A 24,778-nucleotide genomic window follows, 5' to 3' on the forward strand; every position below is an offset into this window, starting at 1 on the left:
GAGATGGAGTAGGAGGGACAAGCTGATGTTTGTTTCGTGTGAGAAGTGTTTCATGAGAACGACTTGGGTCCTTCCAGATCAGGCAGGTGTAGATATGGGATAGCAGTGCAGGAATAGTGGTGATGAACACAGAAGGCAGTCTATGGTGGCAGATTGACCGTCACCAAGTCCTGAAGGCCCCAGCACTCAGCATACTACATGTGTAGTATCTTGCTTCTTGAATTGGGAATAAATTCAGATGAAATCTGTGTGTATCGTATGTGGAAGAAGTAGAGATGCATTGAAAGGTCCTTTTGCTACTTACTTGATACTGGCAGAAGATTCCATTTAATGTGGTCAGAACTAAGCAAGTCCTAGAAAAAAGTCGAATGTTAGCTTTATGTTATTTCTGTAGATAATTAACACTGGCAATATTTTCTATATACATCCTCTGTCTTCAGTTTTCTGTGAGGTTTATTGGTGGGGTATCCTGTTTCTTATTTTATTTAAAATATTCTTCAATATATCTCACTTTCATCCTTTTGGTTACAAATTCTTCTGAAGGGTACTTAACTTTAAAAGGTGACCAGTTGGCAACTTCAGATTCTGATTCTTATGCCAGATTGTATCCAAATCTGATTGACAGGCCTCAACTCTCAAGTATTCCTGGGAGGTTGACTGAACTAGTATAGGTTGTCCCCTACAGCCTCATGGTTTTTAACCCATATCTCATTGTTAGGAATGTGAATATTTAGGAAACACAATTTCCATAACGTCAAAAACAATTCAGCCAGTCATTAGGAACCAGAGTGGAGTAGTTTGTGCTAAGTCCACGTGGCCTGCAAAGCCTGAGCAACTTCATACATGGCCTTTACAGAAGTGGCCAATCTCCATTCTGGGTGATCAGGACCACATACTTGGAACGCTGCTCTTTGCTGTCTTAACAAATAGGGTCAAATCCAATCGAGCTTTGCTGGGGTTTTTTGCAAGTCTTTGTTGACTCACATGTTAATTTTGGTACCGAAATAACAAAACCAAGGCCGCAGGTGTGGAGAACTTGTTCAGTTTTTTTGTTTTGTTTTTTGTTTTTGTTTTTGTTTTTTAGAACTTGTTCAGTTTTGAAGGTATTGCAGGTCACTGCGGCATCAACTCTAGGCAGCTCCTCAGCCAGAACCCTCACTGTGCCCTCAGTGGAGGAGCAGCTGGGAAGGGATTTTGTACCCAGCCTCGCATGTAATACAGACCTATCCCTGTCCCTTGTCCTTGCTCTCATCTTAGATTCGTGAAATACTTGTGATTCTCGGAGCACGCTCATGTGCACTGACTCATGTCCTTCCCATCACGGCTGTGGAAGGTCTGGTCTGTTCCTGTCCCGTCGGTAAGAACACGGGCCCAGCCAGCTGACGTGACTTCACAGAAGCTTCACTTGAGCCTTCTGATTGCCTGGTTATCGTCTTCAGTGTTTTCTTCCATTTTCCCTTAAGAGTACCCTTGTCTTCACAAAAACTCACCCTTGGTTTTCTCCTGTAACCCTGAAAATAACCCCACCAAAAAAACCCAGAAATAATTTTTGGTTTTTTTTGTTTGTTTGTTTAATTTTTTATTTATTTATGATAGTCATCACAGAGAGAGAGAGGCAGAGACATAGGCAGAGGGAGAAGCAGGCTCCATGCAGGGAGCCTGATGTGGGATTCAATCCTGGGTCTCCAGGATCGCGACCTGGGCCAAAGGCAGGCGCCAAACCGCTGCGCCACCCAGGGATCCCTAATTTTTGTTCTTTAATCACACCTAATTCATCTTGAATTGCTTTGTTTCTTAAAAGGGCCATTTTTATAGCTTATGTTTTGCCTAAAATAACAAACACTGTGTATACTCAAAATATTACTTTTTTCTTTTTTTTTTTTTTTAATTAAGTAATCCCTGAGCCCAGCGTGGGGCTCAGACTTATGACCCCAAGATCAAGAGTTGCCTGCTCTACTGAGCCAGCAGGCACCACCCTGAATGTTATTTTTTTATTCTCATGTAGCTGGTACTTTTTAGCTTGTTTAGTCAAAAATAAAACTGCTTACTTAACACACTCTGCAGCATTGGGGTTGCTTTATGATTGCTCCCTTTCTGTACTTCTCAGCCTTAAACTGCTCACATTCTGTCTTCAGAACTGAAGGCCGCGGCACTTAATCACACGTGCCTGAGTATGTTCTATAAAATAATTCTCTCTCCGTATAATATCTAATCTTGATCTGGTATATGGTTTCTATGTTAGGTAATTCTTCTGTCCCACCAGATCCTGCTTCTGGATTTTACTCAAAAGTTCAGGAACTTTCATACTTCATAGGAGAACACATTTTTGTGGTTTTGTTAGAATTTACATCTATGGTAAACATAGCTTATATGAGCTATGCTCATAATATCTCCTCAGCTCTGAGAAACAGTGGACAGCATGTGGGGAAATAAACGAGTGTGCCCATGTTCCAATAAACCTTTATTTACAGAAACAGTGCAGGTCCAGTAGGGCCTCTGCTGCCAACCTGACCACGTGTGGCCGTTCCGTCCATCTTCTCTCAGAACCTGGAGGCTGTGGGTGTCTAGCTCACTCCTCAAGTCTTCTGACAGAGAAGTCACACTTTTTACAGTCAGTTGAGGGTCCATGTGGCATCTCACACATACTGAAACACACATGGAGTGTGTGGGACAGTCCCAACTGACTGTCCTGGGAAATAGAGTGATGAAGGAAGATGTAGGTAAGGCCTGTTCTTCAGCACTGCTTGTGGCCCTGCTTAGGAATGTGAAACCCAGGCGTTCCCAAGAGTCAGGGTTTTCAGTGTAAGTAATTATGCAAGGTCACAAGTCCAGATGCTCCTGAACAAACCTAAAATCTGCAAATTAGGTTTTGTTGGTTAGTTTTTAATGTTTTGGCCAGGGAGATGGCGGATGGGGAGGGAGTAGGGGGAGAGGATGGCAGTGTGGCATTATGTAATCTCTTCTCTTTTTTTGGTAACTTCTTGATGCAATTTCACATTTGCATGAAAACTGCAAGAGTAGTATGAGGATCTTTCCTAGGCTTTTATCCAGATCCCACAGTTATTTACCTTTCGTCCCATTTGCTTTTATTCTCACTGTAAGTATGTGTTGTATTTTTTCTGAATCATTTGAAAATGGTGGAGATAACTGTGACCCTTTATTCTTAAATATTCTTATGTATTTCTTGAGTAAGCATTTTCTAACTGAGCTGCAGCATGGTTACCAAATTAGGAAGTGTGACTTTGATACAGTGGCCCCTCTCTCAGTCCAGAGCCCCATCCAGTGCTGTGCTAGACTCTGTATCCTCCTTAATGGGGCAGTTTCTGTACAGCCTTGGCATACCCTGATCTCCACATTTTTGAAGAACATGGGTTCCTTCTGGATGCCCCTTTCACGATGTCCCTGCCCTGCCCCTCTTCCTCCACCCCCACCCCTCCCACCATCTGGGCTAAGCAGGGGGTTTTGGTGAGCTGTCTCTGTGCTGGGTTCTTAAATACTAGCAGAGAATCATCAGACTAATATGAAACACAAATGGGGGAAGACATCTTTGAGAAAACCATTCAAGGATATAAGCCTTAGAGAAGAAACCATGACTAATATTCTAAGAGAAAAAAGGATAGAGTCAAACATGTGCCACATAGAAATAACAAGTTTTTTTTTTTTTTAAGATTTTATTTATTTATTCATGAGAGAGAGGCAGAGACATAGGCAGAGGGAGAAGCAGGCTCCATGCAGGAACTCTGATGTGGGACTCGATCTTGGGCCCCAGGATCACACCCTGAGCCAAAGGCAGACGCTCAACCACTGAGCCACCCAGGCATCCCCAAAATACAGAAGTTTTTAAATGAACTTAAATTTCTTAAATATGGAAGAAGTGTTGAATTAAATAAAAGGAGTAGAAGGGAAGGTTGAGATCTCAAGTAGAACAAAAAGGTGGAAAGTGAGAAAAAATGAGGACAAAGAGGTTCAGTTTTTTCTTTGGAACTTTGCTCAACAAGTGACATAAAATAGAAATTCTCTCTCACAAGAGTCCACAGACTGCAGCCGTATCCATAGCATGTCTGTGCTAGTTAACATGAGCTGCCAGCATTAGGGATGCAGTGCTCACTCACCATATCTGGTTGGTACCATACTTTTTAAAATATTATCACCTCAGGCTCAGGTAGGATCAGCACGCAGCACATTTGAAAGCTATAGAAACAGCCACTAAGAGTTTGAGTGGCCAGGGGCACTCAGGTCGGCTCAGTCATTGAAGCGTGTGACTCTTGACCTTGAGGTTTGAGGTCCTGGGTTCAAGGCCCACATTCGGAATAGAAATTATTTTTGAAAATAAATAAAACTTTTAAAAAATTGAAGGAATGATCTGAGAAGTAGAAAATCACAAGCTATTAAAAAAAGAAATTTAGTGCCCAGCCTTAAAGTGTGTGATCTTTCCAGTAGACTCAAGACTCATCACACCATTACATTCTTGCTGCTACAGTAATTTTCAGAAAGTAATTAAACCCACTGAGGGGGTTGAAATATTTTGAAAATTGGGTAGATACCATGCTTTTCTAATATGTGCCATTGCAACCATAAGTAACTCGAGTGGTAGAAGCAGTGTGGTTCTCAGGTGCCATGTTAGTTTCTCCTTCATCTCGTCCTTTGAGTGTAACTTGGAGAGACGGGACTCCTGACTCAGCCATTGAGCATCTGCTTTCAGCTCAGGGTGTGATCCTAAGAGCTGGGATTGAGTCCCACATAGGGCTCCTTGCTGGGAGCCTGCTTCTCCCTCTGCCTGTATCTCTGCCTCTGTGTGTGTATGTGTCTCATGAATAAATAATAAAATCTTAAAAAAAAAAAAAAAAACTTTGGAAAGAGGAAAGACATTGTTTTTAATTTTATTGAAAACTTGGATTATCAACCACTTGACTAAACCTAATCTCTCTCTCTCTCTAGTAAAATTTAGAAACATTAACTTTCTTAATTGAAGACTTGAGCAAATGGAGAGATGCCTTGCTTTGAGGCTGTATCTAAAAGGCCAAAATCAGTAAAGATAAGAATGTGGTACAAGTTAGTTTACAGGTGTAATTTTTCAGTTCTCAGGGTTAGAGCTGAGGGCCAAAATGTACAGGGAAGGCTCAGCTACCAGTGCAGCAAGAGCATTAGGAACCAGGTGGTCAAGAAAAAAAAAAAAAAAAAAAGGAACCAGGTGGTCAGAACTTTGTTTCTTTCTCATGTCTGTTACACTTGTGTCTCCCCATTGTGATGACCCTTAAGGTGAAAAGGGGTCTCTTGCTCCCCCTTGGTGATCGCAGGAGAGGGGGACCCGAGGAGACTTCATTCCAATCCAACTTGTCTTCTATGTCACTCACTCGTTCTTCCACCTCGTTAACCCTCGTCGTTAGGACTTCTAGTTTGGATTGCATCTCATTCAATTGATTTTTAATTTCTGCCTGATTAGCTCTAAATTCTGCAGTCATGAAGTCTCTTGAGTCCTTTATGCTTTTTTCTAGAGCCACCAGTAGCTGTATAATAGTGCTTCTGAATTGGCTTTCTGACATTGAATTGTAATCCAGATTTTGTAACTCTGTGGGAGAGAGAACTGTTTCTGATTCTTTCTTTTGAGGTGAGGTTTTCCTTCTAGTCATTTTGTTCAGTGCAGAGTGGCCAAAAGCAAGTTGTATTGGGAAAAGGAGAAAAAGAGAGGAGAGAAAGAAGGAAAGAAAAGAGAAAGAGAAAAAAAGGAAGAAAAAAACGAAAAAGAAAAAAAAGGGAAGAAGAAGAGAAAGAAAAAGAAAGGAGAAAAAAAAGGGGGGTGGGGGAAGGAAACAAATCAAAAAGCAAAACAAAACAGAACAAACAAAAAAAAAAAGAACCACGGGGGAGTATCTTCTGATTCTGTGTACTTTAAGTCCCTTGGCTTCCTCTGGAAGTTGTCAGTCTAGCTGGTCTTCTGGGGGAGGGGCCTGCTGTGCTGATTTTCAGGTGTTAGCAGTTGGGGGAGCTGCTGTGCCCCTGCCTGGTGCAGGGCTCAGTGGGGGTTGTTTACCCCGTGAGGCCGCAGGAGGAACAGCCCCAGTGGCGGGGCAGCTCTGGAGCCCTGGATTCAGCCCCCGCAGTAACTCCGGAGCTCTCGGTCTGCAGGGCCTGGAGGCTCCGGGGCGGGGCCGCTGATCTGCTCAGCTGGGGCAGGAGCGTCCTTGCTGTCCTGGGCCCTCCCAGCCTCTGCCTGTCCTGGGGGAGGCGGGATCCTGGGCTGTGTCCCGGCGCCCTGTGCTCAGGAGCCTGCGCTGGTGGATTCGCGCTCCCAGGCCGCGCAGCCCCCTCCGCGGAGCCGCCGCCCGAGCACCCCGAGCTGCTCCTGGAACCGCGCAGCCCCCTCCGCACGGAGCCTCTTCCTCTGCCCGAGCCCCTCCGAGCTGCTCCCGGGGCCGCGCAGCCCCCTCCGCGGAGCCGCCCCCGAGCCCCTTCAGCTGCTCCGGGTCCCGCCGGGTCCCGCCGTGCGCGCTGCAGCCCTTAGGGAGCTCGGCGCACTCTCCTGGGCGCGCAGTTGCTGTTACTGTCCCGGGGAGCCCGAGGGCATCCCCGCCCTCCTGGGTCCTGCTCCAACTCCCTGCGAGCCCCTTTCCGCCCGGGAAGGTTGGTGCAGCTCCTGCTCCTCCGGGACGGGGCTCTCCTGTCCTGGGGACACTCGCCCCGGCCTCAGCCCGGCTCCTCGCGGGGCCCCTCCCCCTTGGAGGCCTTTGTTTCTTTATTTCTTTTTCCCCGTCTTCCTACCTTGATAGAAGCGCGAACTCTTCTCACTGTTGCATTCCAGGTGTTCTCTCTTTAATTCTCAGGCCGAATTCATAGATTTTCAGGATGATTGGAGGGTTTTCTAGGTAATTTGGTGGAGACAGGTGATTTGGAGACCCTACTCTTCCGCCATCTTGCCCCTCCCCTCTTCATTCCAATCCATAGCAAGTCTTAAGAGAAAGAAAAGCTTGGAGGCCAGAACACCTCGTCCCAGAGCAGGAAATTGAGCTGGGTCCCAGGGCTTTGGGTCAGTTCTTCTCCCCATCATCGCAGACAGAATTCAGTATCATTGTTTAGTCCTAAGGCTTCTCTAGCAGCTCATACCAACACTTTGTAACACAACCTGTCGCTCCCTTACATTGTGATTTCCATCAGAGCAAGAGCTGTATTTTTATTCACCCTGATTCCTTAGCCTCAGCACCTGCTACAGAAAATCCTAATAAATATGTTTGTGAAACTCACAAAGAATTTCAACAAGCCAAAAGCTGTGCGTTACAGATGGTGTTGTTCACCCCATAGGTCTTTACAGGGATTGCAAAATAAGCTGTCACTTCTCTCCCTATTTAGCAATTTTTTTCTAAACACAGAATTGGAAGTGCTAATGAGAACTCCTTATTTTAGGTGATCGATGAGATTTATCGTGTGTTGAGATATGTCAATTCTACCAGAGCCCCTCAGCGAGCCCATGAGGTACTTCAGGAGTTAAGGGACATCTCCTCCATGGCAATGGAGTACTTCGATGAGAAGATCGTGCCCATTCTCAAGAGAAAGTTACCAGGATCAGATGTGTCTGGAAGACTCATGGGCTCTCCTCCAGGTAGCTCTTGTTCTTATGTTCAATTTAAAGTAACATTCATATATAGTTTCATAACTTGCTCTCCCCCACCCCCACTTAATCATACATTGTCACCTTTTCTGTATCTGTAAATATGTATTTGTAACATGATTTTTAATGACAGGTTGATTACAGACCATAACATGTATAACTGATCCACTACTGTTGAGCACATTTGTCTTTAGTTTCAGTGTTTAAACTCTTTGAAGGACAATCTCGTGGCTAAATCTTTATATATATCCACAACTACGGACTTACAATAAATTTGTTAGAACTTCTGGGCTAAAAGCCATATATATGTATGGGTGGTTTTGTGGGTTGTTGGTATTGTTTGGGGTGGGGTTTTTTGGGTGGTTGTTTTTTGTTTTTTTTGTTGTTGTTGGCTTTTTGTTTGTTTTTGGGTTTTTTTTTTTTTTTTTAATGCTGATTCTGTCTGGCTAATATCCGTTATGCCAAAACAGAATTAAATATACCAGATAAAACCCCCCAAAATTATTCATGGAATATTCACTTAATATTTCAGCCCCTAGAGTGTCTGGCTCCTACTTTAAAAGACAGGGTATATAAAGCTATTTTGAGCGCAATCACTGCTTCTGTGGTAGCTATTTTGCAAAAGTGTATCAGAGCCGAGGGATTTGTGCCTTTATCTACTGAAAGACTAAATTGTTAAAAATATCTTCAACCCTTGCAAATACTTTAAATCAGGAAAAAATTTTTAGTAAGACTTTTTGTTTTGTTTGGATTAGATAGCTTCCTGGAATGCTCAGTAGGGTAACCAAGTGGCTTTCTGTAATTGAATAATAAAGCCTACAGCATCTCGGCATTAATACGTCAGTTATTTATTGAGTACCTATTATGCGCACAGCACTGTACTGTGTACTGTGGAGACTAAAAGGAAGGGTAATACATGGTGTTTGATCTCAAGGACCTTATTATGTCAAAAGGTAAGACATATCCAGACTCAAAGTTAAATGGTCATTGGTAAGAGAAATCTTTTAAAGAAGGGTCCATGGAAATGCCTAATGAATAGCAGAGAAAGGATCTTAAGGAAGCTAGAACCCTTGTTGACTGGTCTCATTGAGAGTTCACAAGAAATAAGAAGAATTGATCTAAGCCTTGATGTGTTAGTGGAAATTAGATGAAGGTAAGCAGAGAGAGAAGGAAGAATGCATTGGTGCAGGAAATAACCTGGTTCTTTATATGTATAAAGAGAAAACTGTCATGATGGGTTTAGGGTATAAATGGATTCATCTGGTTCTTTTAGAAGACTTTTAGTTTTTGGGCAGCCCTGGTGGCGCAGCGGTTTAGCGCCGCCTGCAGCCCAGGGTGTGATCCTGGGGACCCAGGATCAAGTCCCACATCAGGCTCCTTGCATGGAGCCTGCTTCTCCCTCTGCCTGTGTCTCAGCCTCTCTCTCTGTGTGTGTGTCTCTCATGAATAAATAAATAAAATCTTTAAAAAAAAAATTCTTTTAGTTTTTAAAAAGTAGGTTATTAGTTTATGGCAGTGATTTTTATGCCAATGTTACCTTCTCTTATTCCTATAACAGAATGATTCCAAAGCCTTCTTCCTGCGTCACATGGGAGATTCTTTGTGGTCATCGTATGTGACGTAACCCACTGTTTGATGGTATCCCTCCCTGTCTGGCTAAAGTTGAAACTCTTGCATAGAGCTAAGTGCTGAAAGAACTTAAGGGCATAATAGGCCTGTGCTTATAAAACAAATGTTTATGTTTGCTCCTGTGAAATAAGATAGAAAATAGTCTAATTTTACTAGTGTTTTCTTAGTAGGTCTTGAAAATGTTTTATTATATTTTAGTCCAAGTTTATGCCGTTAAACGTTGTTCTCCATTACTGGCAATCCACACGGTGCCAGATGAACCCAAGCATCAGAATTCAGACTCCTTTACTCCTAAGACAGGGCTGTCTGATTAATCCATTCAACCAAGTAGATTGCAGAGAGAACATTATCTGAAGTGATGTTTTAAGGGCATTCTATTTCAGAGTAAGTTTCATGACGGAAGTCTTACTGGTAGTGAGACATTTTGAGTGATTGATGGACCATTTAACACTGTGTCTCCACAGTTCCAGGACCTTCCGCAGCCCTCACGACGATGCAGCTCTTTTCCAAGCAGAACCCCTCAAGACAAGAGGTCACCAAACTCCAGCAGCAGGTCAAGACCAACGGCGCTGGTGTGACTGTTCTCAGGCGCGAGATCTCTGAGCTTCGCACCAAAGTGCAGGAGCAGCAGAAGCAACTTCAGGACCAGGACCAGAAACTGCTGGAGCAGACCCAGATCATAGGCGAACAGAACGCACGGCTGGCGGAGCTGGAGCGCAAACTGCGGGAGGTCATGGAGAGTGCGGTGGGGAGCTCCTCTGGGTCAGGGGCCAACGAAGAGTCTCCTCGGAAACGGAAGAAGGCAGCAGAAGCCATAGACTCCCTTAGGAAATCAAAGCGTCTCCGGAATAGAAAGTAAAGGGGGAGTGTTTCCAGCGCCAGAGGAAGACGTGCTCAGCAGCTGAGTGGTTCTGCCTGCAGGACCTGGGAGCCTCGGTGCCCCCCAGGCTGCCAGGCCTTCGGAAGGAGCACGACTCCTGCTTGGACTCTTCCCGCTTCTCCCAGTTGAACTGATGCACAGAATCTTTTTACTTTGCAATAGATTTGTACTAACCAGACCTGTTCTATCATGTTTTGAGGAGTTAACTTTTTTCTGTGCAGATAATGTCTAAAGTAAGTTTATTTGTTTCTGCATATATGCACATTACAGAAGGATCTGAAACAAACCAGTCTGGACAGACTAGAAGTTAAGTTTAATACAGAAAAATGTCCTGTTTCACTTGAAAGAAAAGACCTACTTTTTAAATGGACAATATCTTGTTTAAAAAAAAAAAAAAGTTGACTTTTTGTTATAAGTGACCTTTGTCTGGAATGTCTGAAAAGTAGTAAATGCTTTTTGGTATCAAAGTAATGGGTAACTAAAACGGACTTCCATAGTGTTGGCTGTAGAAGGGGCCTCTACAGTATTGACTATCTATTTTTATAAACTACTGGCAAGGGACTTATCCAGTTGTTATATACATGTTTTCATTTCTCTTCTGGGGCCATGTCCTCCATTTGCATGGATGCATGCATTGCCTAGTCAGCTCACTTAAGAAGCTCTTGCACTGGTATGGACCTTGAACCTCTATACTTCTCCACTTTTTAGAGCAGCGTTAGTTTATTAGAGCGCCTGACATCTCCTACCACCACGACAGCTTGCCTCCAGGGAGGCATTTGTCAGACCATTTGTCCTCTGCTTTCACAGGAACAAGGGAGCATGGAAGCCCATCTGTTTTCGTTAGGGTTCAGGTACATGGGCCGAGGCAGAACCCCAAACTCCCAGGCTCTATCAGTGTCGGAACTCTGGTGACTGGTGTAGCGTCCCTTCCTCACCACTGCGGGTATGAGTAGGGGATTCAGCCGTGGGCTGCAGTGTTGCCATTGAAAGAAAGCTCGTTGGAGAAAAGCGTACTCTGAGAAAGCATTTTGATCGTTTTGTTTCTGGGGGACGACCTGAGGGAAGCATTTAAATATTAGTTTCAAGCTTTCCTTATTCTACAACTTTAAACAAAGCTTTAATTTCGTTTGCACTCCTGTTTTGAGCGTGTAACTGGAAAAGCATGTCTTGCACTGTTCACCCTTCTAAGCGGTCACTTTAAGCACCTCCAAATCGTGTGCAGTGGTTACTTTCCCCAGGTGGATATTTTTGAGGCATTCAACGATGACTGTCCTCATTTTATTTTCATGTACTAAATTATGTAGTTATTATTTGATAAGTTCTTTTATCAACTTTTACCAACTGTTGCTTTGGGCTTCAGTTATTTCAAATAGGCTTAGGTGTAATATAGGAAATGACCCCTGTCCAGGTGGGAGTTTGACACCTGCATGAAACCTAAGGTTTGGGTAAGTACCTTAGTGGAACAAAAGCACAAGGTTGCCGCCCTTTTTATCCGCCCACCATGACATCACCTCACCAAATGAAACTTTTTCTTACCCATTTTTAATATTTTCCTTACATAATACTGTCCTTAGATTTTGATCAATTCTCTGTCTGGCTTGGAAACTCCCATTTACAATGTAGTATGTTTTCAGTGAAAAAAACCATATAACATCCAAGTGTTTCATGGTTTGTTGGGAAGGTAATTTTAAAATAAACAATTTCCAAAAAACATTTGTCAGCCAAGGTCATCCGTAAAAGTCCCCGTCTGGAACTTGTTTTCTCGGCAGGTGTCATTTTTGTAATCCTAGGATTGAGCCATATTGTCCTGACTCTGGAGCAGGCCTGCTGGAGTACTCATGGCTGTTAATATTCCGCCTTCCTGGTAATAGGAAGATGCTAGAGTAACCAGGTAACATGTTTACAGGTTTACAAAGTAGGATCCTTAATGCATCAAAGGGATAGGACCTCAGATGACTAACAGTTGTTAATGAATTATTTCCACTTTCTTGGATTGCTTTTTAAACCACACATAGATACCCAAATGTATGTAGAGTCTTCCATTCGTTAACATGAGTATTTGGCTTTCACACCATCAGAAGGTAGATTTTGAGTTTCGGAATCCAGATTTCTGCAGGATACACGTGTCACTGTCCATAAGGTCCATGGGCCCCACTTGTACGCACTACGGTTGTCCATTCAAGTCTTAATCTTCCTTAAGGCGTCTTGCCAAAAATCGTGTGAGGCTGTGGCCTTGACCGATTCAATAGCTCTTACACTTAACTTTTGGATCGCATAGTGGGATTTAGGGTTTGACAAATCACAAATTATTTTGACCAACTGAAACTGACATGTCAATTGTGGATGAGCCCCTGAGCAGGAGCCATCTCACCTGAGGGTTAGACCCCAGGGGTTTCAGTGCTGTTAGCGTCATGTTGTCCTTGATTAAGAGTCCCTGAGTCACCCATGTCATCTTCCTTGGCTGTTTTTCAGAGACTTCTGTGCTGACAGGTCCACTCCCACTTGTGAATTGATTATGGTCCAGCACCACTGACCCAGACACAAGGGGACTTGCCCCTGCCTCACAGGCACAGGGCCCTCCACGTCTCTCCCACACAGATTTGGTCTGGTTTTCACATAATCTGAAATACAAATGATTTCAGGACATGAGATTACAGAACCTGCTGCTTTTCAAGCTCCTATTTTGCTGTACAGAGCCTGGAAATAATGGGGCAGACACAAACTCACTAATTAATCATACTGTTTTAAAAACCATTGGGGTGCCATCTGGTCTAAAGCCACTGGTTTTAGAAGCAGCTTTTTTCTTTTTTGTTTTCTTTGTAAAACGTGGTTTTTGGAGTACTGAATTATAAGGGGCTTGCCTTAATCTCTATTTAGTAGTTTCAAGATGTATGCTCTATTCTACTTGTTAACATGTTGAAATATTCTATGTAGCCCCAAAGGTGGGTCAAACAGTATAAGTCATGACTAAATAAATAAGCTAAAGGTGTCACTATAGCTGGATTTTTTTTTTTAGATAAGATGGACATATGAACAGAGGCTATGTGTAAGAAGCAAAAACCATGGCACCTTGAGATTGCACTATTTTTTGCATTGTTTTCTATGCCATTTCATAGCCTGCACTTTAGTCTCCAAAGAAACAATGTATGATGTCCCAGTTCCTTATTAGTAATAAACTGTTTCCTGAGACAGGGCACTTAATTCTGTTTTACTGAGAGAGTTTCTTGGAGGTGGATCCCTTTCCTGAGTTCTCTATTTCCTTAGCCATAATATTTTTCTAGGATCTAGGAACTCCCGATCTTCTCTGTTTCCAACAGTATAGAATTTTAATTTAATGTAATGTAAAATCTCATTCTTGGTGATCAGCACATTCTTACATCCTGCCCTAGTGGTGTGTACCCATTTGTTGACACCTATCCAACCCTCTAAAAATATGTAAGTACGATCTGGAGCCGGGAATAAAAGCATTCTGAAAGGTAGATGTCCCATAGGATCCTGGCTTGTAACTGGCTATTTCTAATAGATGATGTGAAATCCAATCTGATAATGCCATCCAACTTCTCAAGATCTGAGTCCCTTTAACTAGTCCACAAAAGATTAGTAAGTTAAAACACCCCGGAAATGACAAGCTTCAGTAGCCTGCCATCAGGGATCAATTATTTTCCAAAAAATACTGAAGCAATCAAAAAAATTAAACTGGCAATCAGTCAACTGCTGCCCACCATTTTATTTTTAATAGTGCATTGTATCTGTGGCAAGTATGATAGGCCCAAGTAATGTTGGCTTTTTCCAGCTTGCTCAGAATAATTGCTAAATTGCTAAAATCAAAAGTTAAACTTGTCCTGTTGTGTCTGGAGAGAACCATGGGATTTTAGAAGCATATTGGAAATCTATTGGGTCAATTGCCAAAGTATACCGGTCCATATTCAAAGCTATACCAAAAGTTTAGAAGTGTTTGAAATTCCTTATGTGGTACCATGTCTGTTTACTTATGCTCATGAGCAACAATGAGTTACTAGTTTGCCTTCTGGAATTTTAATTGTTATAACCTAATTCAATTATTGGAAATGAAAAGCACCTCCCGCTCACACAACAGGGTACGTAAATAAATGTGTTGTAACCAACGCTACTTGTTTTCTTTGTATTTCATGCACAAAAGGTGATGGAGCTCCACTTCTAGCAAACACCGCTATAACTAGCTACCACCTCCGGAAACACCATGTGTTGTGTGTGTTCCACGGGTCCTGGTCTTCATAGCCGCCCTAGAAAGCAGGTGCACCCTAGGGAACATGAACACGGGGTAAGCTGCACATTCACAATATTCAACCAAGTGCCTAAGTGGGATTTGAACACAGACCTGCCTGCCGCCAAAGCTTCTGTACTTCCCACCATGCTGTACTACATCCTAAACCAGTGGGGAGCTTTGAGACTCTAGATTACAGTAATTCTAGTTTTAATAATAAATATATAGATGAACATTCCATACATCTACTAGAACCAGTCAATGACCAAACTGCCACTGTCAAGAATAACACATAGAAGAACTTAATAGCCCAAAAAGGCTGCGCTTGGAAAAGATAACTTTTGTCCTGAAGTTTCTTGGCAATAGATTGATCCGAAGCATGCAGGTGGAACACGTTCAAGGCTTCTGGGACCTGCAGTCCTGTACAAGAGGCAGTCCTAACAGTAGATGGGGTCTGAAGCCACCAACACAAGTCCATAGTTGCCGTACTCTAGTATATGTTGCCAATCAGTTCAAAAGAGTGTTCACCACCAGTTCTTTTGCCCTGTCAGGGACGAACATCAATTCTCTTTTCAAAATTCCCTCCAGCTCTAAAACCAATGTTCAGAATTTCGATGAAATGGAAACATACAAATCAATCTCACCAATTGGACTTCCAAGAAAACTTAAAGTTTGCATCAGAAGACACTATCAACAATTAAAAAACCACCCACAAAATGGAAGTAATTCTTTGCAAATCGTGTATCTAATAAGTAGTTCATATCCACAACGTATAGAGAACTCCTAAACTTCAGCAGTAAAAAACAAAACAAAACAAAACAAAAAACCAAACAATTTAAAACTGAAGACCTGAATAGACATCTCTCCGGAGGATATATACAAATGGCCAAGAAGCACATGCTTATCAGCACCTATTAGGGAAATGCAAACCAAAGTTACAATGAGATGCCACCTCTCATCTATTATGATGGCTACTAAATTTAAAAAACAAAAAACAGAAAATCACAAATATTGGCAAGGATGGAGAGTCTGGAATTATCCTGCCCTGTTGGCAGCAATAAAGTGGTACAGCTGCTGTGGAAAACAGTTTGGGGAGTCCTCAAAAAATTAAAAATCTGAAGAAAAAAAAATTAAAAATCTGAGCTCCTGGGTTGGTGAACCTGTGAAATGTGGCTGGAGGGGACGTTCCAAGCCCCTTTCCCATGCCTAACCCTGTGCGTCAATTCTATCTGGCTACTGATTCATATCCTTCATCATATCCTTTAAATAAACTGTCAAACACTAAAAAAATTAAAAACGGAATGATCACATGACCTAGCCATGCCATGTCTGGGTATATAGAAGCATTGGAAAGCAGGGTCTTGAAGAGAATATTAGTATACCGTGTTCATAGAAGCTATTTGCCACAGCTAAAATGTGGAAACCACCAGCATGTCCACTGACAGCGTGTGCATACCATGGAATATATTCAGCCTTCAAAAGAAAGGAGATTCTGACGTCTGCTACAGCATGGATGTACTTTGTGGGCATCCTACTCAGTGAAAGAAGCCAGTCACATAAAGACAAATACTGTCTTTATTATATAGCATACTTGGATTCGTCAAAATCTAGGCTCAGAAAGTAGAATGATGGCTACCAGGGGATGGGGAGAGCGGTGAGGGGCAAAGTTTCCATCTTGCAAGAGGGAAACAGTTCAGAAGTTGGCTCGTGGTGATGATCGCACAATACAAATGGACTTTATACCACTGAAGTGGTTCAGGCAGGAAATTTATGTTGTGTGTATGTTACCACAGTAAAAACAAAATTGGGAAAAATGAGAGGCATTGACAACTACAGATTTCCCTCGAAGCACTGATGGGCGGAGTCCCACCACTTTTTGTGCACTGTGTCTTAATTTCCATTCATCTCAAATATTTTCTGGTTTTCTATGTGACTTTGACTTCTTGGTTACTTAGGACTGCGTTGATTAATTCCCACATATACATGAGTTTCCCAAATTTCTTTCCATTTTTTACTTCAAATTTCATTCCCCAGGGACGCCTGGGTGGTTCAGTGGTTGGGCATCTGTCTTTGGCTCAGGGCATGATCCCAGGATCCGGGATCAAGTCCCGCATCAGCCTCCTTGCGGGGGTCCTGCTTCTCCCTCTGCCTATGTCTCTGCATCTCTCTGTCTCTCATGAATAAATAAATAAAATCTTTAAAAAACAAAACAAAAACAAATTTCATTCCCCGGTAGTCAGGAACCATACCTCACATCATTGCAGACCTCTTTACTTTTCAAAGCTTAGTTTATGACCCAGAATGGGGTGTATCTGAGAGGACATTTCCTGTTGTACCCAGGAAGAATATGTATCCTGCTGTTTTGTGTAGAGTCTTCTGTAGATATTTTGTAGATCTGGGGGGCTCATAGAGTTTCCAAGTCTTCTCTTCCTGTCTGATTGTTCTCTGCCCTATTGGAAGTGGGAAATTCAAGTCTCCAGCTATTATAGTTGAATTGTCCTGACCCCTGAGTTCTATCAGCTATGCTATCATTAGAAAAAGACCCTCTTTATCTCTGTTCATTTTTTTTAAAGATTTCATTTATTTTTTTGAGAGAGAGCACAAGTAGGGGGAGCAGCAAAGGGAGAGGGAGAAGCAGACTCCTCCCCATAGAGCAGGGAGTCCGACATGGGGCTTCATCCTAGGAACCTAAGGTCATGACCTGAGCCAAAGGCAGACGCTTTACCACCTGAGCCACACAGGTGCTCCTTTATCTCAATGTTAAAGTCTGTTGTGTCTGGCATGTGCAGAACCACTCAGCTTTCTTGGGTTGCATGAAATATCTTTTCTCGTTATTTTATTTTCGAGTTATTTGCATCTCTGAATCTGAAGTGTCTCTTTTGCAGTCACTCTATATAGACAGTCCCCAACTTACAATGGTTCAACTAACAATTTTTTGACGTTACAGTGGTGTGAAAGCAATATGCATTCAGTAGAAACCATACTTTGAATTTTCATTTTTTCCTGTCTGAGACAACACTGTCTTGTGATGGTGGGCAGAAGCAACAAGTCATAGCATCCAGTCAGCCATGTGATTGTGGGTGTAAACTACTGATATGACCATTCTGCTTTTCACTTTCAGTACGCTATATTCAATAAATTACATGAGATATTCAACACTTTATTATAAAACAGGTAGTTTTGGGATCCCTGGGTGGCACAGTGGTTTAGTGCCTGCCTTTGGCCCAGGACGCGATCCTGGAGACCCGGGATCGAGTCCCACGTCGAGCTCCCGGTGCATGGAGCCTGCTCCTCCCTCTGCCTGTGTCTCTGCCTCTCTCTCTCTCTGTGTGTGACTATCATAAATAAATAAATAAATAAAAATTAAAAAAAATAAAAAATAAAACAGGTAGTTTTGCCCACCTATAGGCCAACGTGAGTGTTCTCAGCACATTTAAACTAGGTAAGGCCAAGCTATGATGTTCTGTAGGTTAGGTATATTAAATATATTTTAAAATTATTTTTAAAAATCATTTCTACACCCAACATGGGGCTTGAACCTATAACCCCAAGATCAAGAGTCACATGCTCCACCAACTGAGCCAGCCAGGTGCCCCAAATGTATTTTGACTTATGGTTTATATTTTTAACTCACTATGGGTTTATTACAACATAACCCTATCAGAAGTCAAGGGAGATCTCTATTGGAGCTTATATTTTTATTTAGTCTGTCAATCTCTGCCTTTTTATTAGATTCCTTAATCCATTCACATTTAATGTTATTGTTGATATAGTTGGATTTATTATTGCTGTTTTACTTTTCTTTCTTTCTTTCTTAAGATTTTATTTATTTATGATAGTCACACACACAGAGAGAGAGAGACAGAGACACAGGCAGAGGGAGAAGCAGGCTCCATGCAGGGAGCCCAATGTGGGACTTGATCCCGCATCTCCAGGATCACACCCCAGGCTACAGGCGGCACCAAACCACTGCACCACCGGGGCTGCCCTTACTTTTATTTCTTATGTCTCATGTCTTTTCCCCCCTCTATTCCTCCTTACTGATTTCTTCTGTATTTAGTGAATATTTTCATTATATGAAAATTGTGTTAAATTTTAATTCCTTTAATGATTTTTTTCTACTACATGTTTTTGTTAAATTCATAATGGTTGGTCTAGGGGCTTACCATACACAACTTATCAAAATATTGCAAGTTTATTCTAACCTTATACTCCTATATAGTTCCATTTCCTTTTCCTCCAATTTGTGCTATGATCGTTAAACATATTACATCTGTGTATGTTACTAGTCCTAAATAGTTATAATTGTTACTTTATGTAATTTTGTGCCTCAGAAGGAAACTAAGATGAGAGAGACTGTATATGGATTTTGTTATACTCGCTTTATTTACCATTTTCATTTCTCTTCATTTGTTTCTGTGGATTTGAGTTGCCATCTGGTTTCATTTCCTTGTTCCAAGGCAGCTTTGCTCCAATCACATGTGTTGTTATTATTTTACATTTGTATATGCTATCGGGCCAACAATACAACTATATGCGTATTGCTTTGTACAATTGCTTTTTAAATCATTAAGAAAGTAGAAGAAATAAGTGCTTATGCTAGCTTTTATAATTACTTACCTTTATTAGTGCTTTTTATTTTTTCCAGTGGCCTCTGGTTATATTCTGGAGTCATTTGCTCTCAGCGTGAAGAACTTCCTCTAGTATTTCTTAGCAAATGGCTCTTTGAGCAACAAATTCTCTCAGTTTATGTTTATTTGGAAATATTTACCTTCATATCTGAAAGATCGTTTTGCTGGATATAAGATTCTTAGTTGCCAGGATGCTTCCCCCCACCCCCCACCAGCACATTGACTATGCCATCCCACTGCCTTCTGGTCTTCATTGCTTCTGAGGAGGAGTCAGCTGTTGACAGCTGTGGGGTCTCCTTGTATGTGATGAGTCATTTTTCTCTTGCTCTTTCAAGATTTTCTCCTTGTGTTTCAGCATTTTACTGATGTAAATGACATAATGATGTGTCTGGGCATTGATCTCTTCTTTTTTCCACCAAATCCATGAGCTTGGTGTCCACTGAGCTTCTTGGATGTAGGGAATAATGTTTTCCAGCATATCTGGGTGGTTTTCAATTATTTCTTTCTTTGAAAAAATTTGACTACATTCCCATTACATGTATATTGATTATTTTAGTGGTGTCTCACATTTCTCTGATGTCTCTATTCTTCAATTGTGTGTGTGTATGATAAAATATACATAAGACACTTTAGGGATCCCTGGGTGGCGCAGCGGTTTAGCGCCTGCCTTTGGCCCAGGGCGCGATCCTGGAGACCCGGGATCAAATCCCATGTCAGGCTCCCAGTGCATGGAGCCTGCTTCTCCCTCTGCCTGTGTCTCTGCCTCTCTCTCTCTCTGTGTGTGTGACTATCATAAATAAATAAAAAATAAAAAAAAGACACTTTACCATTTTAACCATTTTTAAGTGTATAATTGGCATTAAGTATATTCACAGTGTGGTACAACCATCATCACTATCCAGTGCTAGAACTTTCTTCTAATATCAAACACAAACTCTATACCCATTAAACAATAGCTCCCTATTTCCTGCTTCCTTCAGCTTCTGTTAATGCCCGTTATTTTTTGTCTATGTCTGGCCAACTTTTATACTTTAACCATAGCAGCTCCCTTTTTATCAGGTTTTCATGGGGGCAGGGAGGGTGGCAATTTTTTGGCTTAAAAATATAAGTTGAAGAAAATTATTGCCTGGGGAAATACAGAAAAATACAAGTCAGGTGGGGATGGGAATGGTAATAAGTTTCATTTGAAAGGATATTTGTTTTAATAGAGGAAGACAGTGAACGCGTGTGTGCATGAGTAGAAGAGGGGCAAAGCGAGAGGGCAGAGAGAATCCCAAGCAGTCTCCACACTCAGCACGGAGCCTGATGCAGGGCTTGATCTCATGACCCTGAGATCGTGACCTGAGCCAAAATCAAGAGTCAGATGCATAACTGACTTATCCATCCACACGCTCTCATTTGAAAGGATTTTTTGAGTAGCTCTGTGGTCAGAAATGGTCCGAATTAGAAGTTGATATTCAGAAACTGGTAGGAAAAAGAAGACATATAGATGGCCAAAAAACACATAAAAAATGCTCAATATCACTAACCATGAGGGAAATGGAAGTCAAATCCACAATGAAATGTCATCTTACACCTGTCAGAATGGCTATTACTAAAAAGTTATTTTGTTGTTTTACTCCAGTACTTTTCCTAAAGTGTTCCTGCAAAATGTTTCATCTTCAAAGAGATTCATGGAAAAGACTTCAAAAAGTACAAGTTTTTCTTTTTTTAAAATGTAATTATATTTTATTTTTAAAGATTTTATTTATTTATTCATGAGAGACAGAGAGAGAGAAAGAGGCAGAGACACATGCAGAGGGAGAAGCAGGCTCCATGCAGGAAAACTGATGTGGGACTCGATCCCGGGTCTCCAGGATCACACCCTGGGCTGAGAGCGGTGCTAAACTGCTGAGCCACTTGGGCTGCCCTCCTTTTATTTTAATATTTTATTATTTTATTTATTCATAAGAGACACACAGAGAGAGGTAGAGACATAGAGGGAGAAGCAGGCTCCTCGCAGGGAGCCTGATGTGGGACTTGATCCCAAGACCCCAGGATCACACCCTGAGCTAAAGGCAGATGGTCAGCCCCTGAGTCACCCAGGCATCCCTAAAAGTACAAGTTTTTCTGATAACTTTAAAATCATAAAACTAGGGCATCCCTGGGTGGTGCAGCGGTTTGGCGCCTGCCTTTGGCCCAGGACGTGATCCTGGAGACCCGGGATCGAATCCCACGTCGGGCTCCCGGTGCGTGGAGCCTGGTGCATGCTTCTCCCTCTGCCTGTGTCTCTGCCTCTCTCTCTCTCTGTGTGTGACTATCATAAATAAATAAAAATTTATTTAAAAAAATAAAATAATAAAATAAAATCATAAAACTAAACTGGGTACAAATTTCCAGAACTGGGGTGCCTGGCTGGCTCAGTCTGTAGAGTATGTGACTCTTGATCTTGGAGTCATGAGTTTGAGCCCCGTGTAGGGTGTAGAGATTACTAAAAAATAAATTGTAAAAAATAATTTCCAGAACTAATAGAAAAACTGGTTTCAAGCAGAGCAAGTTGTATGGGGCTGAACGAACTTATGAGGATGATTATAATTTTTTACTTTTTGTTTGAAACACTGCTGACTGCTTAATGTTTTATTCTTCCTAACTTAAGGAAATGTCTTCTCTTAAATTATCTGTGACTTACAGCAATTTGCTAAAGTATAGATTTGTAAACAAAGATGAAATATTTAACCTGTTCTCTGCACCTATTCCCTCCAGAATTCAGAAACTCTTAAGTATTCTTTTTTTTTTTTTTAAGATTTTATTTATTTATTCATGAGAGACACACACACACACAGAGAGAGAGAGAGAGGCAGAGACACAGGAAAAGGGAGAAGCAGGCTCCATGTAGGGAACCCAATGTGGGACTTGATCCTGGGACTCCAGGATCACACCCTGGGCCAAAGGCAGGTGCCAAACCGCTGAGCCACCCAGGGATCTCCTTGAGTATTCTTTTCACGCCAATATAGGTAGTTATTTGCATAGGTTCAGTAAGAATCTGTTCTCTTTGTAACAGGACACAACAGGAAACACTGGTTATATTATCAAGGGTTTAGCTTGAATGTCATATTTGAGAGAGACATGCAAAGACTCAGATATGACCACACTGCTCGGATAAATCCACCTGGAATCTTGCTCACACGGTTCTTGGCAGCCTTGTCAGGTAAGTAAGGAAGTCACTTCCTGGTAGGCCTACAAACCTCAGGATATTTGGGGGGAATCTCAAGAAGAGAGGAATTCACCCAAACTATAAGTATTGCAGGTAACATCTGATGACAATCCTCGGCTTGGCTTCCTGGCCTCAGAAGCTTTTAAAAGTTCAATCTGAAATACCTTTTTTTTTGGGGGGGGGTGTTGTTGTTGTTTGGTAGTTTTGTTTTGTTTTGTTTTTGGCTGGATTGTTTTAAGATTTTATTTATTTATTCATGAGAGACACGCAGAGAGAAGCAGAGGAGGCTCCCTGCAAGGAGCCTGATGTGGGACTTAATCTCAGGACCCCGGATCATGACCTGAGCCAAAGGCAGACGCTCAACCACTGAACCACCCAGGGCCCCCTCAATCTGAAATTCCTAATGAAAAAGTCCAAGCAAAGCAGCCTTTAAAAGAGTTTACATGGTCAATTGCTCTTCTTGCTGCGCTATGTAAATAATCAGACCTGGTTTAATAAAAACAAATCATTTTACTGTGATTATCTGGGAGGAAAAAAGTGATTATGGAGAGAAAAATTATGTTTGCACCTGTGTAGACATTAAATTCTAGTCTTGCTGTCTTTGAGGATTTGTTCTATACCTGTAAACTGGACGGATCTCGAATTCTTCTAGCTGAAATATCTGGCTATGACTCTCCAAACTAATGTTTCCTATCCTCTCCCACCCTTCTGATTTGCAATCACTGGGAACAAAGCCTGCTCTCAAATCCCCATGGAAGGACCACCAGTTGTCCTCACTACTCAGATGGCAGCCACACATTAGTGACTTGAATGTTTGGTACACATCTCAGCTAAAGAAGGCTCCACCTGACATCCGGTCCTTTGCAGACCCTGGAGACCTCTGAAGCAAACTGATGAGGAAGAGAAGTAGCCACATCATAGATGTAAACTGCTTCTTTCCGAGATGCCAGATCAAGCCCTCATACTGTAAACATGAAACACTCTTTTCTCTTTCTTCTCCTTTACACTGGCATTGGCCTTGAAAGATAACACCATCTTTTGTATCTCCTGGGGTAACCTTTCAGACTGCTGGATCTGTCATAAAAAAACTCCTATCTGTCCGTGATGCTAGAGACCTCTGGTCCTCCCTGTGACCAATCTCCTTTCTAACTATTCCTCCCTCCACCTTAGAAGTCACTTAAGGAATCTCTCATGGCCACAGCATCCAGTGCCTTGTTTTTATCTTTCTCCAATTATAACTGCACCTGCCCAATTAAACACAAATAAATATGCACATCATAGGATAGTTACACCCCCACGTTCTTATGATTATCTAAATCGGATGGAAAGTCACAAAAACATCTCACCAGTGGTTGCCATCTTTGCAAGGCCAGTGTTGTTCCCAATGATAGCATAGCTCTGGATGATCTCTTGGCTGAACAAGGAGGTGCCTGTGCCGTGGCCAACACCACCTGATGCACTTGGACTGACATTTCTGGGGAAGCACTGAAACTCAGCTACATAAAGTCACTGAATAAGCCACTACACTCACAAAAGTGGCTCCTTCAGGTTTAGGGTCTTTGACATGATCGATTTGGATTGGTTTGGGTCTCGGGGACCATGGCTTGGAAGTGAACTCCAGATGCTCGGAATGATCCTGTTCATAATCACTAGAGCTACCCTTGCAGGGTGCATGTTTACAGCTCCTGACCACCAAGCCCACAAGCTCCCGAGAAATGGAGGGTCGGAGAAGGAGCTAAGACTGACCCACTTACACGTTGTGAGCCTGGTCAGGACCCGTGGATAGCACACAGGATCAGCAAACACTGTGAGGCCTCCAGAGTCCAAGTAGGGAGTGGCACCAAAGCCTCAACTTCTGATCATATCCTCAGGTAGGCTGTTCAAAATTAAAAATAATTTTAGGCACCATACAGTCACTGGGGTCCTTGAGAATCTGCAAACATTTTTTGAGCCGGACGAGCTGCAAGTGCTGGTCCCAGCCATGAAGCTTTGGAAGGCTGTTTGCCATCTGTAGTGGCTGGAATGTTCCCAGCCATTACTGCTCAGTTTCTGCTTTCCAGAGGAGAGGCCTTCTCTCAAGGGCCCCATAAAGCCCCTGAAGCAGAAAGGAGCTCCTAGGAGACAGGGCAGAGGGGCCTGGGGATGAATCAAAGGGCCCTGGGAGTGGGGTGGGGGACAACGAGTCCCCCCTCCAGGACTGGCACTCCTCATTTCTCCTTGACACCAAAAGGGGAAGGACTGCCGTATGACAGAAGTGGGTAGCTCTGAAGGAAGTTTCCAGAACCAGCAGGACCCTCAGAGGGACCCTGGGGTGCCAGGGACGGCAGGGAGATACATGCTCTGGGCTGATGGGAAGTCTTGGCCGGTGGACCTAGGGCGGGGAAGGCAGCCATAGAGGAGGAGGGCTGGGCCCCACCCACGCCCACACGGGAGTTGGTCCCCGCGGCTCCACAGTGACCACCCAGACTGCGGATCCCCCCCCGCCCGCCCCAGTGTTGAAAAGACACAAGGGGACGCCCGTTTCAATGTGGGAGAGCAGGTGGTGACCTGGAGCGGACAGGAAGGGGCACAGCATCCAGGGGCCGGGCGAGGGGTCCCC

General features: G+C 42.7%; 1 protein-coding gene and 1 long non-coding RNA gene across 2 annotated transcripts in view; one reads left to right on the forward strand and one right to left on the reverse strand.

Moving 5' to 3' along the window:
- FBXO28 (F-box protein 28) overlaps positions 1-14,236 on the forward strand; it is a 33,572-nt gene extending 19,336 nt beyond the window's left edge. The window contains exons 4-5 of the mRNA XM_077901249.1: positions 7,399-7,594; positions 9,697-14,236. Coding sequence (XP_077757375.1) covers positions 7,399-7,594; positions 9,697-10,091 — 591 coding nt within the window. The 3' untranslated portion in view covers positions 10,092-14,236. The remainder of the gene's footprint in view (positions 1-7,398; positions 7,595-9,696) is intronic.
- Positions 9,749-24,712, reverse strand: LOC144315923 (uncharacterized). The gene is made up of 2 exons (XR_013381657.1): positions 23,934-24,712; positions 9,749-12,733 (listed from the first exon to the last, which is right to left on the reverse strand). It is a non-coding gene; the product is annotated as an uncharacterized LOC144315923 (long non-coding RNA).
- Positions 24,713-24,778: the final 66 nt, after the last annotated feature.

This window comes from Canis aureus, chromosome 6 (assembly GCF_053574225.1).
Source record: "Canis aureus isolate CA01 chromosome 6, VMU_Caureus_v.1.0, whole genome shotgun sequence".
Classification (NCBI taxonomy): domain Eukaryota; kingdom Metazoa; phylum Chordata; class Mammalia; order Carnivora; family Canidae; genus Canis; species Canis aureus.